The sequence below is a fragment of the Mandrillus leucophaeus genome, unplaced genomic scaffold (assembly GCF_000951045.1).
Source record: "Mandrillus leucophaeus isolate KB7577 unplaced genomic scaffold, Mleu.le_1.0 Scaffold122, whole genome shotgun sequence".
NCBI lineage: Eukaryota > Metazoa > Chordata > Mammalia > Primates > Cercopithecidae > Mandrillus > Mandrillus leucophaeus.
This window is the reverse complement of record NW_012100543.1, coordinates 817,527-836,206: the sequence shown is the minus strand read 5'-3', so window position 1 is coordinate 836,206 and position 18,680 is coordinate 817,527. Positions and strand designations below refer to the sequence as shown.

Below are 18,680 nucleotides of genomic sequence, written 5' to 3'. Positions count from 1 at the left end.
AATAAATAAATAAATAACATATATTAAAGGAAATTCAGAATAAAGTTTAACTGCCAAGTAATACCATGGTGCTTCTTTGGTATAAATATAATGAATGTGACAGCCAGAATCCTGATATATAGTGTTTTTAGATTTATCAAGTTAGTTCTTTTGAAAAAGGCTGAAATTTTAAAGATATAAACATCTTTATTTTTCTAGAAATTAAAGCTAAACTTTAGTCAAAATATATTATCATTTCTTGCTTAAAAATATAAAATACCTACTAATCTCTTTTTACTGGTCAGAAACACGTTAACATTTAAAATTGTAATTTAAATACCTGGAAAAATATGGAAGAATAATTATTTTGATAGGAACATTATTAACATACTAATAAGTGAGGAAAAGAAATTTAGAAACTGCTAGATTTCAAGATCGCAAAATAACAGAAACACAGAAACTGAATACAGCCTAATCTTTTAAATTCATAAAATAGTGACTAGGAAAAAAAAAAAATCCCATGCATAAATACTTGTGTATCAACTATATGCCAGGTGTCATGTTACACAGTGAAGAAACTTAAGTCGAAAAACACAAATCTTAAACATTAGGGGCTCAAAGAATTTCAAAGAATACTTGGTATTACTTTACAGAAGGAAGGCCTACCTGTTGCTGTCCAGGCTGAGCTTGTGATGCTGCTTGCTGATTGGCTGTGTTATTTGCCGCAGCTGCAGCTTGCTGCTGAAATAAGTTGGCTGGATACACCCCCCATGGAACGCCGTAATACTGAGGTGGAACCACTGCTGGACCTGAACCCCACACCCGACCCCCGAAAAAAAAGTTACTAGATTTTACAGAGACATGAGGTTAGTTACCTATGAGACATGAGGTTAGTTACCTATCATTAGATTATAAAAGGGGGCAGAAAGAAGACTTAGAGAAGAACACGTCTTTATAATAAAAAACAAAGTATTGATGGGTGACAGCAATGGTCTTAAAAGGAAAAGATGAGAATCCAACCTCAAGGCTACCAATAAACTGATAGGACACTTAACCATCTATCCAACATTTAACAAATGCCAATTTTTGGGTCTGACACTACACAGATAAGATATTCAGAGTACACAGCTTCCATAAAACTAAGATTTTTTAAATGCTCAATTCATTACTTCTCTCAGAATTTTGACTACTGAGATGGATTACAAAATAATTTTTAAATATTTTACTTTCCAATCTACAACACAAAACTGAGGAATATTCTGGTACCAAGCATGCTACAATGGTAATTGAATTGAAAACCTTAAAATTTAAAATATTTTTCATATTTCGCAGTTAGTCACAATTCTCACAGAACAATTGCAAATTATAAGAAAACAAATGAGACGTCAGCATTTATGTGGCTAGGAAAATGAAACCGAGTCAAGACAAGAAAGCACTAGATAATACAAGCACAAAGAAAAACAGAAGGCAAACTAGGAAAATAAGAATAAATTGTTCCTGCTCTAGTCTACTTTATTCAAGATAATATTTGATTCCTGGAGAGTAAATAGTTTATATACAAAAAGCTTCACCATTAAAATAATGAATAAAATGTCATGATTCCTGACTTACATAACAAACATGTCCTAAAATGTTATCAGTGGAATTTTAGGACATCTTTATTTGTATCAATATATTTTTAAAAGTCAAACTCTCGGTTTCGCGTTGCATTCAAAGGGGAAAAAAGCCCAGTATATTTGACTGAATCACTAAAATAAAAAGTTTTTATTTCTATAGATAGCCAGGTAAGCTGAACCTGAAATGAGGACTATTAAAACACTGCATAGACTTTACAAAAAAAGGATACATTGTACAAATAAAATAAAGATACACTGTAAAATAATAAAAGGGTACACTGTAAAAATAAAACAATGAAAAGGATACATTTTAAAAATAAAATAAAAAGGATACATTGTAAAAATGAAAGGATACATTGCAAAAAATAAAAGTTTTGTAAACTCTATTAATGACATCTACCTAGAAACTCATCCAACCTAGCCAGAAGCCTGAATTTATTAACATGCTGAAATTATAATATTTTGGATACATTGGGACAAATTAAAGAGTATTATTGAACATAATTTTATTGTTTTTTACTTTTATAATGTGGCTACTACAAAATCTTAAACTACATTTTCTGGCTCACATTGTATTTCTATTGGACAATGCTGGTCCTAGAAAACCTAAGTCCAAAATACATAGAATACTTATACACAAACTAAATGACCTCTTAAAGTTACTTCTATCAGACCCACAGTTTAGTGGTTCTCTGTATTATACCAACACTTTACGTACTAACATCCAGTTAAATGGCACCAGAAAAGCTTACATCCTTATAGAATCACATCCAAGTCCACACCAAAAGCTAATGAATGACAGTTTAGTTTCATTCTGGTAGCTCAGATATCAAGTATAAATCTGAAATTTCTTCCCCATTTTTTAAAACAAGATCTTGACTTTAAAAGTAAGTCTCCTAGGAAAAGACTGACTGTCAGAAGTAAATTTCAAACTGATTAGTGACAATATTTCAGTGAAGATATCGCTCAAAGCCCAAAAAAAAAAAAAAAAACCCAGCGACAGCCTCAAGTTTTGAAGTCAGCCTATTAGCAGACTCATTCCAATAAACAAAATTCTAAGGCAGACATCAACCTATTCTTGCCTGTATAATCAATATAAACAATGCCTCAAGACTCATTTCTGTCTTTGTAGCCACCTCCTCCTAAAACGAACTCTTTCCAACAACCTCAACTAAGACCAGCCAATTGCTTTGTTCAAATAAGACTGTGTCTGATCAAAACACAACTTTTCCTTACTTATACAGACAATAAATACAGCTTTTTTGTTGTTGTTTTTGTTTTTAGACAGTCTCACTCTGTCGCCCAGGCTGGGCACTTTGGCATCCCAAAGAGCTAGGATTATAGGTGTGAGCCACTGCATCTGGACAGCTTTGGCTTTTATTTCAGATTCTGAGTGATAGTCTCAGGCTGGGCAGTTTTTAGTAAGTTCTTTCTAACTTGATCCAAAAGTTTTGTCCCCCAGCTTGTTTGTACATTTTAGCATTGCTCGAGAAATTCTAGATACATATTTTCTCAAAATTACCATATCTGTTTAGCTTACTCTATTCTATCCCTGACCTATATATGCAGGACACCTACCTTTATTTTATTTTCTGAGAAGTAATTTTACTTTGCATTGTCTCTGTGGGTAATGGGGTTGGTCATTAAAATGGAGATTCATGGTTGACAATATATTTCTAAAACTACAAAGCTGAAATGTAAGCCAATTACGTATAGGAGGAAAAGTTATTGCGTAAGCGTTTCCCTGAAGCATTACAATTGAAAAATAATACTAACTTCCTGGAAACTTTAGTTCATTCTGGATAATGTTTCAGTTTTTCTCAGAAATTTCAAATTGCCCAAATAGATAAAAATAAAGCTTACACCCAAAACTAAATACATTGAAAAGTAGCCATAATAAAGATAAACGACCAGTATGTTACCTGCTAATGTAGCTGCTGCAGCCAATCCTGCTGCAGTATACGGATCGGTTCCTGGAGGAGCAGCACTAATAATGTATGGATTTGGCACAAATGCAGCTGGAGCAAGGCCTGCTGAGAATACACCAGCTATATTTTAAAAGGGGAGAAATAATAAACAACAATGTGAAGTATGATTTTTTTCATTAGATAAAAACATTTCTACTCTGAATCTGGTGTGGAATGGGGGCGGGGAGTAGAGTGGGCATAATGGTTACATTTTCACTAAGTGACCTTGGGCATGTACCACTAATTCTAAAGTTTTCATTTAAGAAACAGCTGTTTTATAGAATTGCTATGAGAATTAAATGTAATACCAATTATGACATAACTGTACTGTCTCTAGGGGTATGTTATAGAAAACAAAAATATAAATTCAAAAATAAAAAGTAAATGACTGCACAGTACTAGCACGAGACTGGCACAAAATAAATGTGAGAGCTAGAACTGCTACTGGTAAATAGTAGCTTTTCACTCAATCTTATAAAGTCACATTATGAGGTAGGGGTTCAGTGAGGCAGGAATATATAATCTGCCCTCACAAAGCATTCCATCTGGTGAGAAAAACAGGTATATTAGCAAACAGAATATAGCATATTAAGTGCTCTGGGCACAGAGAGGAGGAACATCTAATAAACTTTGGAAGGGGCGAGTAAAGTGAATGAGGTATAGTGTAAGATAAAATAAAACTGGAGCTATAACCATCATGAAGACCAATGAAGAGCTTCCTGGCTCATGCTAAGTAGTTTGGACTTTACCCTACAGTCAATAGGGAAACAAGAAAGAGCTGAAAGGCCAGTTACACTCACTTTTGAGTGTAACATATGTTCACCATATGAATTTAGTAAAGGCTGAAAAAGATCTAAAAATATACATTTGCAGTACTCATTCAAGAGAGAAGAAACTCTCAGATGTTGAGGAATTACTGTGTAGGTCTTTCAACCATAGCTACTGGAAAAAATTACTTCACGAGATCCTGTCTCAAAAATAAATAAAAAATAATAGGCCAAGTGTGGTGGCTCGTCATGCTTGTAATTCCAGCACTTTGGGAGGCCAAGGCGGGTGGAACAACTGAGGTCAGGAGTTCAAGACCAGCCTGGCCAACATGGTGAAACCCCGTCTCTACTAAAAATACAAAAAAATTAGCCGGGAGTGGTGGCAGACGCCTGTAATCCTAGCTACTCAGGAGGCTGAGGCAGCAGAATCACTTGAACCCGGGAGGCAGAGGTTGCAGTGAGACGAGATCACACTACTGTACTCCAGTCTGGGCAAGAGGGTGAGACTCTATCTCAAAAAAATAAAATAATAATAATAATAATAAATAATGATAATAGTAATATTTTTAAAAAGTATTCAAAAGGAAAATATATCTTACTAGGCCTTAAAATCAAAATTCAGGCTCCTGAAGGGGGGCACGCCCAGGGAGGGCATGGAAGCTCCGCACCCCTTCCTCCATACCTCGCCATACCCAGCAGCTCTGTACACCTGTATCCTTTACAGTATCTTTCGTAATAAACCAGTAAAAGTAAGGGTACTGTGAGGCACTCCAGCAAATCAAACCCAAAGAGGGGTTTGTGGGAACTCCAACTTGAAGCCAGTCGGTCAGACGTTCTGGAGGCCCAGACTTGCGACTAGTGTTGTGTTGGGGGTGGAAAGCAGTCTTGGAGACTGAGGCCTCAACTTCTGGGATCTGACACTGTCTCTGGGTAGACAGCGTTGGAACTGTATTAGAGGACACCCAGCTGGTGTCTCCTGTTTGGTGTGTGGAGAAAACCACCCACACATGGGTCACAGAAGTAAGTCTATGTTGTCACGGCTTGAGAGTAGAGGAAAAACAAGGTTTTAGGCCAGGCATGGTGGCTCACACCTGTGATCCCAGGACTTTGGGAGGCCGAGGTAGGCGGATCACTTGAGGTCAGGAGTTCAAGAGCGGCCTGGCCAACAGTGAAACCCTGTCTCTATTAAAAATATAAAAATTAGCTGGGTGTGGTAGTGCATGCCTGTAATCCCAGCTACTCAGGAAGCTGAGGCATGAGAATTGCTTGAATCCAGGAAGTGGAGGTTGCAGTGAGCCAAGATCACACCACTGCACTCCAGCCGGGCCAACAGTGTAAGACTCTGTCTCCTAAATAAATAACAACAACATAGTTTTAGAGTTTTCCCTACACAAAATCATTTTCTATAGCCTATTTAATTTAAAAAAATACAAGCCTCAACACTGATTTCATGTCTAGGCACAACACAGTCATTTAAGAAACCTGCTTTTATCTATGAAAAGAGTCAAACTCGGTGAATTATTTGAAGAGATTTATTCTGAGCCAAATATGAGGGCTCTAGGTACATTTTAAAATTTTCTGGTTGACAAATTGGTTGAGTTTATCTAAAGACCTGGGATTAACAGAAAGGAAATACTTGGGTTGCGATAAGAGGTTGTGGAACCAAAATTTTATCATTCAGATGAATCCTCCAGGTAGCAGGCTTCAGAGAGAATAGACTCTGTTCCTTATCAGACTTAAGGTCTGCGTTGACATTAATGCTGGAGAGGTATAATGAAGCATGTCCAACTCCCACTTCCCATCATAGCCTGAACCAGTCTTTCAGGTTAAATTTTTTTTTCCCCCCCGAGACGGGGAGTTTTGCTCTTGTTGTCCAGGTTGGAGTGCAGTAGCATGATCTTGGCTCACTGCAACCTCTGCCTCCCGGGTTCCAGTGATTCTCCTGCCTCAGCCTCCCAAGTAGCTGGGGTTACAGGCATGTGCCACCACACCTGGCTAATTTTGTATTTTTAGTAAAGACGGGGTTTCTCCATGTTGGTCAGGCTGGTGGCGAACTCCCGACCTCAGATGATCTGCCTGCCTCGGCCTCCCAAAGTGCTGGGATTACAGGCGTGAACCATTGCACCCAGCCTCAAGTTAAATTTTAAGAGCACCCTGGCCAAGGAAGAAGTCCATTCAGATGGTTGCTGCGGGCTTTAGAATTGTATTTTGGTTTATACTTCTTATGAAGAAAATATGAGTTAAACTATGAGTTCAATAAAATCCTTTCATTTTAAAGTCTCGTGTTGAGTCCTATTTTTAACTATGCCTAGGTCAAAAAGGTTGCAAGATTCCACTCAGGTTAGTGAAAATAAATCTCCCCAAAATCACCAAGCCAAAAAGAAAAGTTAAGCTGGGAACTGCATTGGGCAAATCCTGCCTCCCATTCTATTACTAAATAAGATAGCTATAAAGATTGAAAGAGAGAAAAAAAAGCTACATATCTGCCTTACAGTTTGCCCGCAAGAAAATTCCTCATGGACAAAGGACAGGCAGAGCTCAAGGTCATCCCTCTGCTTACATGAGAAAAAAGCATATCTGATTTCTTCACTAAGCCAGACTAACGCGTGACTATTCCTGTAAATTGTGCATTCAGTGAAAAACTCATTAGAAACTCAAAAGAATGCAATCATTTGTCTCTTATTTACCTATGCCTTGGTAGCCTCCACCCAGCTTCCAGTTGTTCCATATTTCCGGACCAAACCAATGTACATCTTAGGCATACTGACTGGTATCTCATGTCTCCCGAAAATGTGTAAAACTAAGTTGTGCCCCAACCACCTTGGGCACATGTTGTCAGGACCTCCTGAGGCTGTGACATGGGTATGTTCTTAAACTTGGCAAAATAAACTTTCTAAACTGATTGAGACCTGTCTCGGATATCTTTTGGTTTGCAGCTTCATCTATCATGAATTATCTTTAGCACAAAAGTAGAAAACAATGTACTAGGATTCCTGTTCTACTTATACCACTAAAAAATCTAAAAGTCAGGATAATTTAATATTTTATAGTTTTATGATAAAAAGATTGTTATTAAAAATTCAAATACTGGAAGATATAAAGAGGAAACTGAAAATCCTCATGTAACCTTTACTGATATGTATACACACTTTTAAATGCTTACATACTCATACATTTTGTACTCTAATCTATAACAGTACTTTAATACACTTTTTCACCTACTAATTAATCATAAATCTATCTATAGATACATACCTAGCTCATCCTTTTTTTTTTTTGAGACAAGGTCTTTCTCTGTCATCCAGGCTTGGAGTGCAGTGGCATAATCATCGCTAATTTCAGCCTTCACCTCCCAGGCTCAAGTGATCCTCCCACCTCAGTCTCCTAAGTAGCTGGGACCACAGGTACGCACTACCATACCTGGCTAATTTTTTTAGAGACAGGGTTTCACCATATTGCCCAAGCTGGTCTCAAACTCCTGGGCTCAAGCGATCTACCCTCCTTGACCTCCCCACAATATTGGGATTACAGGCATGAGCCACTGTGCCCAGCCACTCATTCTTTTTAATGGCTACATATTATGTACTCTTCTGTATAGAAGGAACATGGTATTATCAGTCTACTACCTTTACATATTTAGATGGTTCATAATCTTTTGCTATAAATAAATAATGCTATTATCCCTTTAGATACACAGGTGTGTACATTACTATATCCTAGAAAAATTTACTTCAACGAACAAAAACAAATTCTCTTTTTTAAGGCATGATGTCTCACTATGTTGCAGAGTTCATGCTGATCTCGAACTCCTAGGCTCAACTGATGTTCCCGCCTCAACCTCCAGTAGCAGAGAATAAAAGCAGGTGCCACCACATCTGACTTTTCTGTTTCTGTCATATAAATTATTGATCCACTTTTCTAGATTATTTTCCAGGAAAACTGTAGCAGTTTAGATTCCAAAAGTATGAGTGCCACTTACACTCCTGCCAAAACAGAACATTATCAAACATTTTGAAGACTCACCAACCTAATAGGTAAATTAAAAATTAAATCTTTTATGCTTTTGTTTTTCTCATTAAAAATTTCAATCCATTAGGAATGAGACCCAATAACCCCTACAAGCTATTTTCCAAATAATCATTCTTTTGGCATTGATTTGAAATTCATCTCACCACTCTACCCTAAACAAGCAAGCATGCACACACAGATTTATTTCAAAGTAATCTTGTTCAATGATCTACTCATATATTTTGAGTCCAGTACCACACTATTTTAATAGTCATAAGTAATAATTGTTTTTAAAAATTCAAACTGTGCTCCAAAAAGTTAAAGAAAGCAGTGATTAATGAAAATTCAAAGTAATCTTGTTCAATGATCTACTCATATATTTTGAGTCCAATATCACACTATTTTAATCGTCATTAGTAATAATTGTTTGAAAAAACTGAAACTGCGCTCCAGAAAGTTAAAGCAGTGACTAACGAAAATTCCTGAGTTTGCAGGATGGCAGATATGAAAAGAATGAATTTGTAGAAAGAAATGCAGAAACTCTCTGCTTATAAGATAACACAACTGGCTGACATCAGTTAAAACCAACATGGCCGACTGCAGTCTGTGCAGAACAAGCTTGCTGACATCACAGCCCAAATTTCCACCATGTTTCATACTAACTCTCCTGCAATCTGCACATGCGACCCATCAGGAGGCATGAAGAGATAGCTGTGCATGCTAAGGACTTTCCAGGCCTCCCTTTTCTTCCACCAATCACTAAATAATCTCAAAATCCATCCCCTAAGGCCTTTTTAATAAAAATTACTCCCTTAAAGCCAGCACAGAAAGATAAAATTGAGCTGGACTCCTGTCTCCTTGTTGGTTGACCTACAAAAAAAGCTTTTCTTTTCTCAAAAACCTGGTCGACAGCATTGCCTTCTACTGCATCAGGCAGTGAGCCCTTTTGCTCGGAAACAGTATGGTTGAGCAAGTCCTCCTCTTCCACTTTAATTTTAGTTTTCCATTAATTTTCTAGTTTTTCTGGGAGGATTGCTTGAGCCTGGGAGGTCGAGGCTGCAATCAGCCATGATCATGCCACTGCACTCCAAGCCTGGGTGACAGAAAAGTACCATTTACTTTTCTGAGACAAACATCAAAATCAAGCTTTCAAGTTTAAAAAAAAAAAAACCTGCTGGGATTCTGACCAAAAGTATATTAAATACACACATTAATTTAGGGAAAACTGACATTTTTATAATGCTGAGTTTTGCCCAGAAAAAATCACGTGTCTCCATTTATTCAAGACTTCTGGGAAAGTTTACAGTTTTCTTTACAAATACTTTGTACATTTTTACTTACTCCCTAATTCATTCCATAGCTTTTCATTTCTCCTTTATATATCCCATGTCTTGATTACCACAGGGAATTTCAGTGTTCTGGGCAACCAACTACGTTTTATTTCCTAATTCATTTAGTGGTAGGTGATAGCCAATAATGCAGCTCACCTAGAACTATTTTTTCAATGACTTATTTCCAAGACCATGAAATGGCTCCTTTTCACAGCAGTCTGTTAAGACTTTTGATGATCTCTGATGGCTCACACATCCTTTATCTCTTAAGGTTCGGAATACACTCTTATGTTCTTTGCACAACTTTAAAGTTCCCTTCCCTATCTTAGAACCCTGCGACATGTTTTCTGGCTCATCTTTCTTGTTTGCACTGTCATTTTCGTTTGGAACATTATCTTACATGAGAGTTTCTTGTGCACTCAATTGTCCATTATGTGGTATCAGAATTATTGCCTCAACTACATACTACAGGATCAAATCTCCAAGCCAAGTCTTTTATTAGCTGGAGGAGTTCTTACATGGTTACTATAACTCAAACCCCAATGCCTGTACTGCATAGGCCCATTTTGGTTTGTTTATTCCTCTTCTAGCCATCTGCAGGTCACCTGGCTTTATTCCCAATTTACCCCCATATGGATTCTCCCTCAACTCTTCGTACTCTAGGAACTCCACAATCAACTACACAACCCTGCCTTTTTGTTTTCATTCTATCCTACCTATTATTTCTATCTGGTCGAGTACATGGGTTAAGCCTGTGTCTTACCTATTTTTGTACAAACTAGCTAAGAATAGTTTTAGTATTTTTAAATGGTTCAAAAAAATAAAATTCAAACACATGAAAATTATTCGAAATTCTTTTTTCAGTACCCATAAGTGAAGTTTTACTGGAACACAGCAATATTTATGCATCATCTAATGACCATTTTCATGCTTTACCAGCACAGTGGAGTGGTCGTGACTGAACCCATATGGGATGCAAAGCTTTAAATATTCAACAGCCCTTTGTAGAGAAGACATTTGTCGACTCACACTCTAAAAATTTTCCACATATAGTCACTGTGCATTTAAAATGTGACTAGTTTGAGATCAGCTATATTCAAAGCTGACTTGAGATCAGCTATATTTCAAAAACAATATGAAGAAAAGAATGCAAAAATTCTCATCAGTAAGTTCCATACTGATTATATTTTGCAATATTTTGGATACGAGCTAAATAAAATATTCAAATTAATTTCATCTATTTTTAATTTTTTAAAATGCGATTACTAAATAACTGCAAATTATATGGTACATATTATACATTTTTCTATTGACTAGTCCTTTTCTAAATGAGCTACTGGCCAGCTAACAGGTGACCAGGCAAACCTGGATCAAAAAGATTGTCAACAATGAATACGCTTAACTGTGGAATTGAGTTAAAATGTGGGGTCAATTTTGATAAATTATGCTTTCTAGGTTTTCAAATTTATTTATATTAGGTTTCACACACAAAAAAGTTCTGCCACATCTTTAAAGATTACTTGTCCAATATTATTAAAATACTCTAAGGCATTAAAATAAAAGAGAAATAGCTGGGCTGGGTGCAGTGGCTCATGTCTATAATCTCAGCACTTTGGGAGGCCAAGTCAGTGGATTACTTGAACCCAGGAGTTTGAGACCAGCCTGGGCAATAGGGTGAATCCCCATCTCTACAAAAAATGCACCAGGCATCGTTGGTCCAGCCTATAGTCCCAAGCTACCTTGGAGGCTGAGATGAAAGGATTGCTTCAGCCTAGGAAGTTGAGGCTGTACCACTGCACTCCAGTCTGGGTGACAGTAAGACGCTGTGTTGGGCCGGGTGGGGGAGAAAGACCTATCTAAAATTATTTTTGTGAAGCAAGAATGCTGACACCAAAAAATGTGAAAAACCTGCAAATACAGAGACTAATTTCAGCTAACTATATAGATGCAAAAATCCTAAATGAAATACTAGCAAATTAAAAGGGTAATGTTAAAAGAAATAATAATTATTATATACAAGTCTTTTTATTCCAAGAATGGGAAGATGATTCAACTATTTTAAATTATCATTCATGAAATCTGATATATGGTACTTGAGTTTCCATAGATAACACTTTAAAGCTACAATGAAAGACAGGAAGAAAGTCATTTACGATAACAAAACATAAAATAAACTTAAAATATGCAAACCCATGTAAGAAAAATTTTAAAGTACTCAAATGACACTACAGTAAACTTGAACAAAAATAAAGACACATCATGCCCTGGACAAGAATACTTGATGTCAGCAGGGCACGGCGGCTTACGCCTCTAATCCCAGCACTTTAGGAGGTTGAGGTGGGTGGATCACTTGAGCTCAGGACCAGCCTGGGCAACATGGTGAAACCCTGTCTCTACAAAAAATTAGCCAGGTGTGGTGGCGTGCGCCTGTGGTCCCAGCTACTCGGGAGGCTGAGGTGAAAGGATCACTTGAGCCCAGAAGGCAACAGTTGCAGTGAGCCAAGACTGCACCACTGCACTCCAGGCTGGGTGAAACAGTGAGACCCCGTGTCAAAAAAACAACAAGAACAACGACGACAACAAAAGCTGATGCTTGATGTCATAAAGATGTCAAATTTCCCTAAGTAAATTACAAAATTTAACCCTATCTTCTGGAAGTAGATAAGCTAATTTTGAAGTTCATACAAAAAAGCAAATAAGCAAGAACCAAAAACTTAAAACTCCAAAAAAAGAAGAGTAATAGATGTTTAGCCCGCCAAATATTAGAACATAAAGCCTCAAGAAATAAAAACTGTTGTGCTATCCATGAATAGACAGGAATCAGTACATTTCTAACATAAGAGGACAAATGAGGGATAAAGGGGGTGGGGAAAAAAAGAGGAAAGAGAGAGGGAAAAAGAGGAATGAAACAGGGCCAGAGTACATGCTATAATTGGCACTCATATATATATGTGGACTTGTTTTTGTTTTTTGAGCGGAGTCTATCTCTGTCACCTAGGCTGGAATGCAGTGGTGCAATCTTGGTTCACTGCAGCCTCTGCCTCCCAAGTTCAAGCAATTCTCCTGCCTCAGACACCCAAGTAGCCGGGATTACAGACTCCCACTGCCATGCCCAGCTAATTTTTCTAATTTTGCAGAGACAGGGTTTTACCACGTTGGCCAGGCTGGTCTCGAACTCCTGACCTCAGGCGATCCACCTGCGTCGGCCTCCCAAAGTGCTGGGATTAAAGGAGGGCACCACCGTGCAGCCTGACATTTTTGATGAAAACAAAAAATAGGCCAGACATGGCGACTCACACCTGCAATCCCAGCACTTTGAGACGCCAAGGAGGGGGGTTTGATCACCTGAGATCAGGAGTTCGAGACCAGCCTGGCCAACATGGTAAAATCCCCGTCTCTACTAAAAATACAAACATTAGCCAGGTGTAGTGGCAGGCACCTGTGATCCCAGCTACTCAGAAGGCTGAGGCAGGAGAATCTCTTGAACCCAGGAGGTGGAGGCTGCAGTGAGCCAAGACGGCGCCACTGTATTCCAGCCTGGGTGAGAGTGAGACTCTGTCTCCAAAACAAACAAACAAACAAAAAAAACTGAAAAATAAAAATTAGGGCTTACGAAGCCTTACTGCACTAACATGGAACAATATGACATTAAGGAAAGAGAACCCCCTTCCACAGACTGATGTTGAATAGTATTCATACAAACTTACCCAAAATCAGACCGGCTTTTATAAAAATGGTTACACAAATCTACACGTGATAAACAATATCATATTACTGTTTTTGATACTGTACTATAATTATTTAAGTGTAGCCATTAGGGGAAACTGGGTAAAGGGTATAGGGAAATTATTCCCATATTATTACTGTGGGAGGTAGGGGGGAGATCCAGTACAGACAACATAATGTACCAAGCTTAAATACTAGCAGATTAAAAGTCAAAGACCAAATAACTTCGTGGAAAAAAATATTTTATGAAAAAATTTAAATGAACATACTGACTTGATAATGGACACAAATAACTAAATTTGAATTTCCAGGTGTTTGACTTTCTCAACTTCACATTGGAGAAAAACTTACGTGATGACAACTTTTATAAAATTACAGATTTTTATTTAATTTAACTAGTGATGCAAATAATAATCAGAAACAATTCCCTAGTTAATGAATACCTTTGTCATACAACCTATTACTTGTTGATCTCAGATGTTTCAAAAAGTAACAAAACCTCACCAATCAGTAAATGAGAAGTGAAACATCCTAGATATTTTAACAAGACTTTGGTCAAAATGACGAAGACTCACCTATATGTGGCTGCTGAGCTGCTGCTAATGCATATTGCTGCTGTTGAGCTGCAGTTAACTGCTGAACTGTTAGTGCATTAGTCCTCTGAAAGAGCTATTAGGGAAAATATTTAACACAAAGATTAGTGTCAAAATCTTTCATTTCTAATTAGAAATCTGAATAAAACATTTTAAACTTTTTTTTTTTGGGGGGGAGAGCACTTTTTCAAATACAAGGACACTTTAATCAATAAAACATTTAGTACTCAAACACTCCTACCATTCTTTCAATGCCACATAGCACTTCAGGCTAAACCAGTACATAACTAAGAGGACCTTCTTAAAGAAAGAGCATGCTTTTACCTGCTGCTGGGAATTGTAGTCAAAAAGGCCTACAGTAGCTCCTGAAGAGTCCATTGGTACCTGATTACCAGGATAGTCAAACTGTAAGGATTCCAGACCAACTTGTTCCATGGCATCCAGATTCTGAGTTTCAGGATTTGAAAATTCTTCAACAAGTGGTTTATTAGCTGTAGGATTAGGAAGAGGCCCCAGTCCTTCTGAGGGATTAGTATTGGGGCCCAAGCGCTCAACTACTTCAGTTGGAGAGGCTTGACGACTTCCAGGAGTACGACTACGTAAAGAAAATAGAAAAGCCTTATAAATAAAAGTAACAAGTCAAATGGTGAAATGGGAAAATAGAAAAATCATGAAGAACAGATGGTTATAAAATACAGTGAATAAGGCATTCTGGGTCACTATGCCATCTTATTGCATTTTTTTCTATTTAATATAACTTTCCTCTTAAGAGCTCGCATGATTTGAGGATTTTAAAAATATTATTAATGATTACTCTCTTCAATCTGAATAACATAAAGATATAACGCAATTTTACAGATTAGAAAAACTGGCCAGTATCACAACTTAGGCTTACACTACCTGAAATCTCTGTCTCAAGTCATAGTCACAAAGAACAGTGTATAAACAGCAGATTATTAAGTGGCAAATACGAAAAAGCTCAAAACCAAAACCTACTTACCATACTGCTGTCCTGCCCCGCCAACACATAATTTTGCCATAACATCCTGCTTAATAATACTTAAGAAAAAAATTTGGCCATAAGAGATCATTATGGTCTTCATTATTTAAGGGGCCAAAATGTGGGATGCAACAGGAAAAGGGTACCATACATGGTAAGTCAAAAGGCTGACTCCTGACTTTGTCTTTTAAATAAGATTCTGAGCAACCCATGTCATCTTTCAAGCAGCAGTTTTCTTACTTAAGAGATGACCTTTTGATTCCAACTAATAAGAACAAAAGAAACTATTTGTGAAAGTCCTCTATGAAAGCCCTCTAAAGACAATGTTTATTATACCAAATAGTTCAGTTGAAACCATCAGAAAGATATGGAAATGTATGACATTTATCAAAAATTAAGTATATACAGCAAGAAAAGGATCTTTCTACATAAAAAATAGAAAAAGGGACCTTACTACTATATGGCCTCCTTAATTTTCACAAGGAATTAATTAACACTGGACTAAATTTTAAGTACTGGCTTCTCTTTTTACTAACCACCTTCATGGTCTAAACTTACATTTCTAGCTCATGACCAATCCTCATTTATAGCTTATCTTATACATAAATATTTTATATAGGATCCTTTCTTTGTAAGAAAGAGTTTATTGTTCAGAGTAACTATGCATTCAACAGGATGTTCAAGCATGAGTACATTAAGTAAATGGCACTGTTCTACCTGGCTTTTAATGCCAGTTGCTACATCTATCTAACTCTTCCCAACTTCAGGTGGTCTGGATTGGAATAAATTTGCTAACATATAGTTTACAAAGCAATTTCTTGATTACAAGAATTGTTCTCTATAGGTATGTAAGCAAACTTAACATTTCATTTAAACATCAACCATTTTGTCCTTGCAAACTCAGAAGATTTCAAACTCCTTTCCCTTTAAACCACACCTAATTTTGTATGTGAACATTCCAAAGGCTCATTTTTCATTTGGAATATATGGAAAGAAAAAACTAAAAGGATTTTCTTTAAAATCAGCCAATTTTTCTTTAAAAAAGTAAATGTCCAATAGTTATGTTATTGATTTCTGTTATACTCCAATAATGTACATATTGATGACATATCAGTTAATGTAGAAATTAATGATGTGCTGGCATAGTGACCATATGACCACAGCTGTTGATTGTGTTAATACATTTTAACACTGTCAAGTAATAACTAATACTGTATCTAAAATAATTAGTAATTTAAAACACATATCTAAAACTTAATGGAATAAAATTAGAATGCTAATAAATGTAAAATCCACATTAATATTTCAGGGGAGAAGTATAACCTCTCACACAAAGTAACTCTTATAAAACAAAAATAGAGGACATTATGAAAAGAAGTAATGCTATCAGTGGTGCTATTTTCTTGCTATAGTTAATGGTGTATTAACACTTCAATTATAAATGTATACTCTGAAGGGTTTATCATCAACTGAATTTTAAACGCATTTCCTTAACTAAAACTTAGATTAGGTAATAGTGAAGAACAAACTCAGAATAAAGCTCTAAATCTGAATAACATTAAATGTATTTCTTGTCAAAAGAGGTTTACTGGTTTTGGATGCTTTTTTGCACTCAGAACAGATAGAAATGGCACTGTTTTTAAGAAGCATTGTTACTTTGCTTTTGATAATAAAAGGCAATAAATGTAAAAGAATACCACCCACCATATACCTAATACTCTTTTATGTAAGATTCCACGGTCAGAGGACCTCAAAGAAACAGCTCATTTTCAGATACAGGCTCCAAAGCACCTCATTATTGAAATATTACAGAAAATCAATACAAAGAAACAACTCCCTAATATGTAGATAAAGGTACACTGTCTAATCTAAGACCAAAGGCTAAAGTACTTATTTAACTGCCATAAAAAGATAATAAAAAGCTACATAAAAAGACAACAAAAAGCTATAATATAAAAAATTATGACCTTAAAGCTAACTTTTAAAAGTTTCTAATATGCTCCCCACTTGCGATTTGCAGGAATAATCTTAAGTACTAGCACAAACTCATATATTGTAAGAAAGATTACTACTCCTAAGATAATTTTGTCTCCTCTTTTCTAAGATTAAAAGTTAAATGGGAGGCAGGGCATAAATACTCAGAAGGAAGAAAACTCCACTGAAAGGTGCTCAAAAGCACTCCCAAGAGGGAAAAAAAAATCAGAGTAAACCTACACTTCACTAAAATTTAACAGAAAGGAAAAAGTTCAAATTTGGACTATTATATTAACAGAAAAGTAAGTGCAGCTTCTAACATTACTCCTTCAACAGAATGTACTGTTTCAGAGGCTGGTTTGAAGATTATTTTTTTTAAATGGTTCATAATCACAAATTTTCTTTATAGTAAAAAAATAAAATTTGTCCAGATTAACACAAAGTTCAAATGAAATAAACCTAAATGATGAAAATGTCTAAATCAGTCACATCAACTAATAGTAGTAATCCCTAAAAAGATACGCTTTTCTTCTTGAGAAAGTTAAAATCTTACTTAAAATCTTTGCAATCGGCATCCATTCCATTTGGCAAACCTCTGCCATTTATTTTAGAATCATCATCATCTCCTTGTTTAAGATCTCTGTTTTGGTCCTCCTCAAATGGAGAAGCCTTGCCTTTTTGATCTCCTTTCTCAGGTCCATCTGTTTCAGCATCTCTAGTGCCCTGAGGAAAAAGAATCTGTTTGATTCTGAATATTTAATAGAACACAAAAATAAAAGGCACCATAAGGTGACCTAACACTACACTACAGTGCATGTAAACAATAAAAGCATTGAATCTTATTTAATTTAGTAGTCAATTAATTCATCAAAGGCCCAAAAATTGAGTACAAACTAGTTATTTATAACAGAAGGGCTAAGGCAACCTTAACTATAGCGGTGCTGGAAAAGCAGTTAACACCACAAACTAGATTAAAATAATGCGTAGAAGATTTTGTTTAGCTACTTTCACATCAAGCACTACCAGGAATAAGCAATTTTAATTTTGCAGATTATGTTTTAAAATTAGTATGATTTGACTTCTGTAACATGGTTCAAATCATACATATTTCCAATGGTTCTATCATTTCACCTTCTTCAAGTGGCTAAGCAGAAAAATAGCAATAATAGTTACAAAATTTCCCTTAGCTATAGGAAGGGCACAGAAAAATACACTGAATTAAAAATAAAAAGTAATGTAACCAAATAACTCTCAAGCAAATATTAAATATTTCTTTATTCAAAATACTTACAAAATTTCCCTTCCTAAATCGAGAATCCAATTTATCAGCAGGAGAAGAACTTAATACATATTCTACCATGCTCACACCAAGGCCTCCACTTTCTGATCGCGGAGACAGTATTGCATTTACTTCACTGTTTCCATGAAAACCCTGTCCAGATCTTCTCTGTACCATAATAGGCTGGGACATTGAATGGTCTGTTTGGAAGAAAAAATACAATTACATACATGTACTTTTAAGTTAAACAAAATGTAGTTACACAAATTAATATACTGAAGAAAAATCAGCACATTGCTTTATTTTCAATGTTATTACTATAATCTTTAAAGTTCTTCATAGGACACAAACAAATGGAAGAACATTCCATGCTCATGGCTAGGAAGAATCAGTATTGTGAAAATGGCCACACTACCCAAGGTAATTTATAGATTCAATGC

General features: G+C 36.2%; 1 protein-coding gene across 6 annotated transcripts in view; it reads right to left on the bottom strand.

The window, feature by feature from the left end:
* Positions 1-18,680, bottom strand: part of PUM2 (pumilio RNA-binding family member 2) — an 84,334-nt gene that overhangs the window by 47,951 nt on the left and 17,703 nt on the right. For 4 of the 6 annotated variants that reach the window (XM_011971406.1, XM_011971408.1, XM_011971409.1 and 1 more), the window contains 6 exons: positions 18,253-18,440; positions 17,515-17,684; positions 14,312-14,582; positions 13,970-14,063; positions 3,518-3,643; positions 646-788 (listed from right to left, as the gene is read on the bottom strand). In XM_011971406.1, coding sequence (XP_011826796.1) covers positions 646-788; positions 3,518-3,643; positions 13,970-14,063; positions 14,312-14,582; positions 17,515-17,684; positions 18,253-18,440 — 992 coding nt within the window. The remainder of the gene's footprint in view (positions 1-645; positions 789-3,517; positions 3,644-13,969; positions 14,064-14,311; positions 14,583-17,514; positions 17,685-18,252; positions 18,441-18,680) is intronic. The other 2 variants (XM_011971410.1, XM_011971411.1) reach the window with 1 other exon arrangement.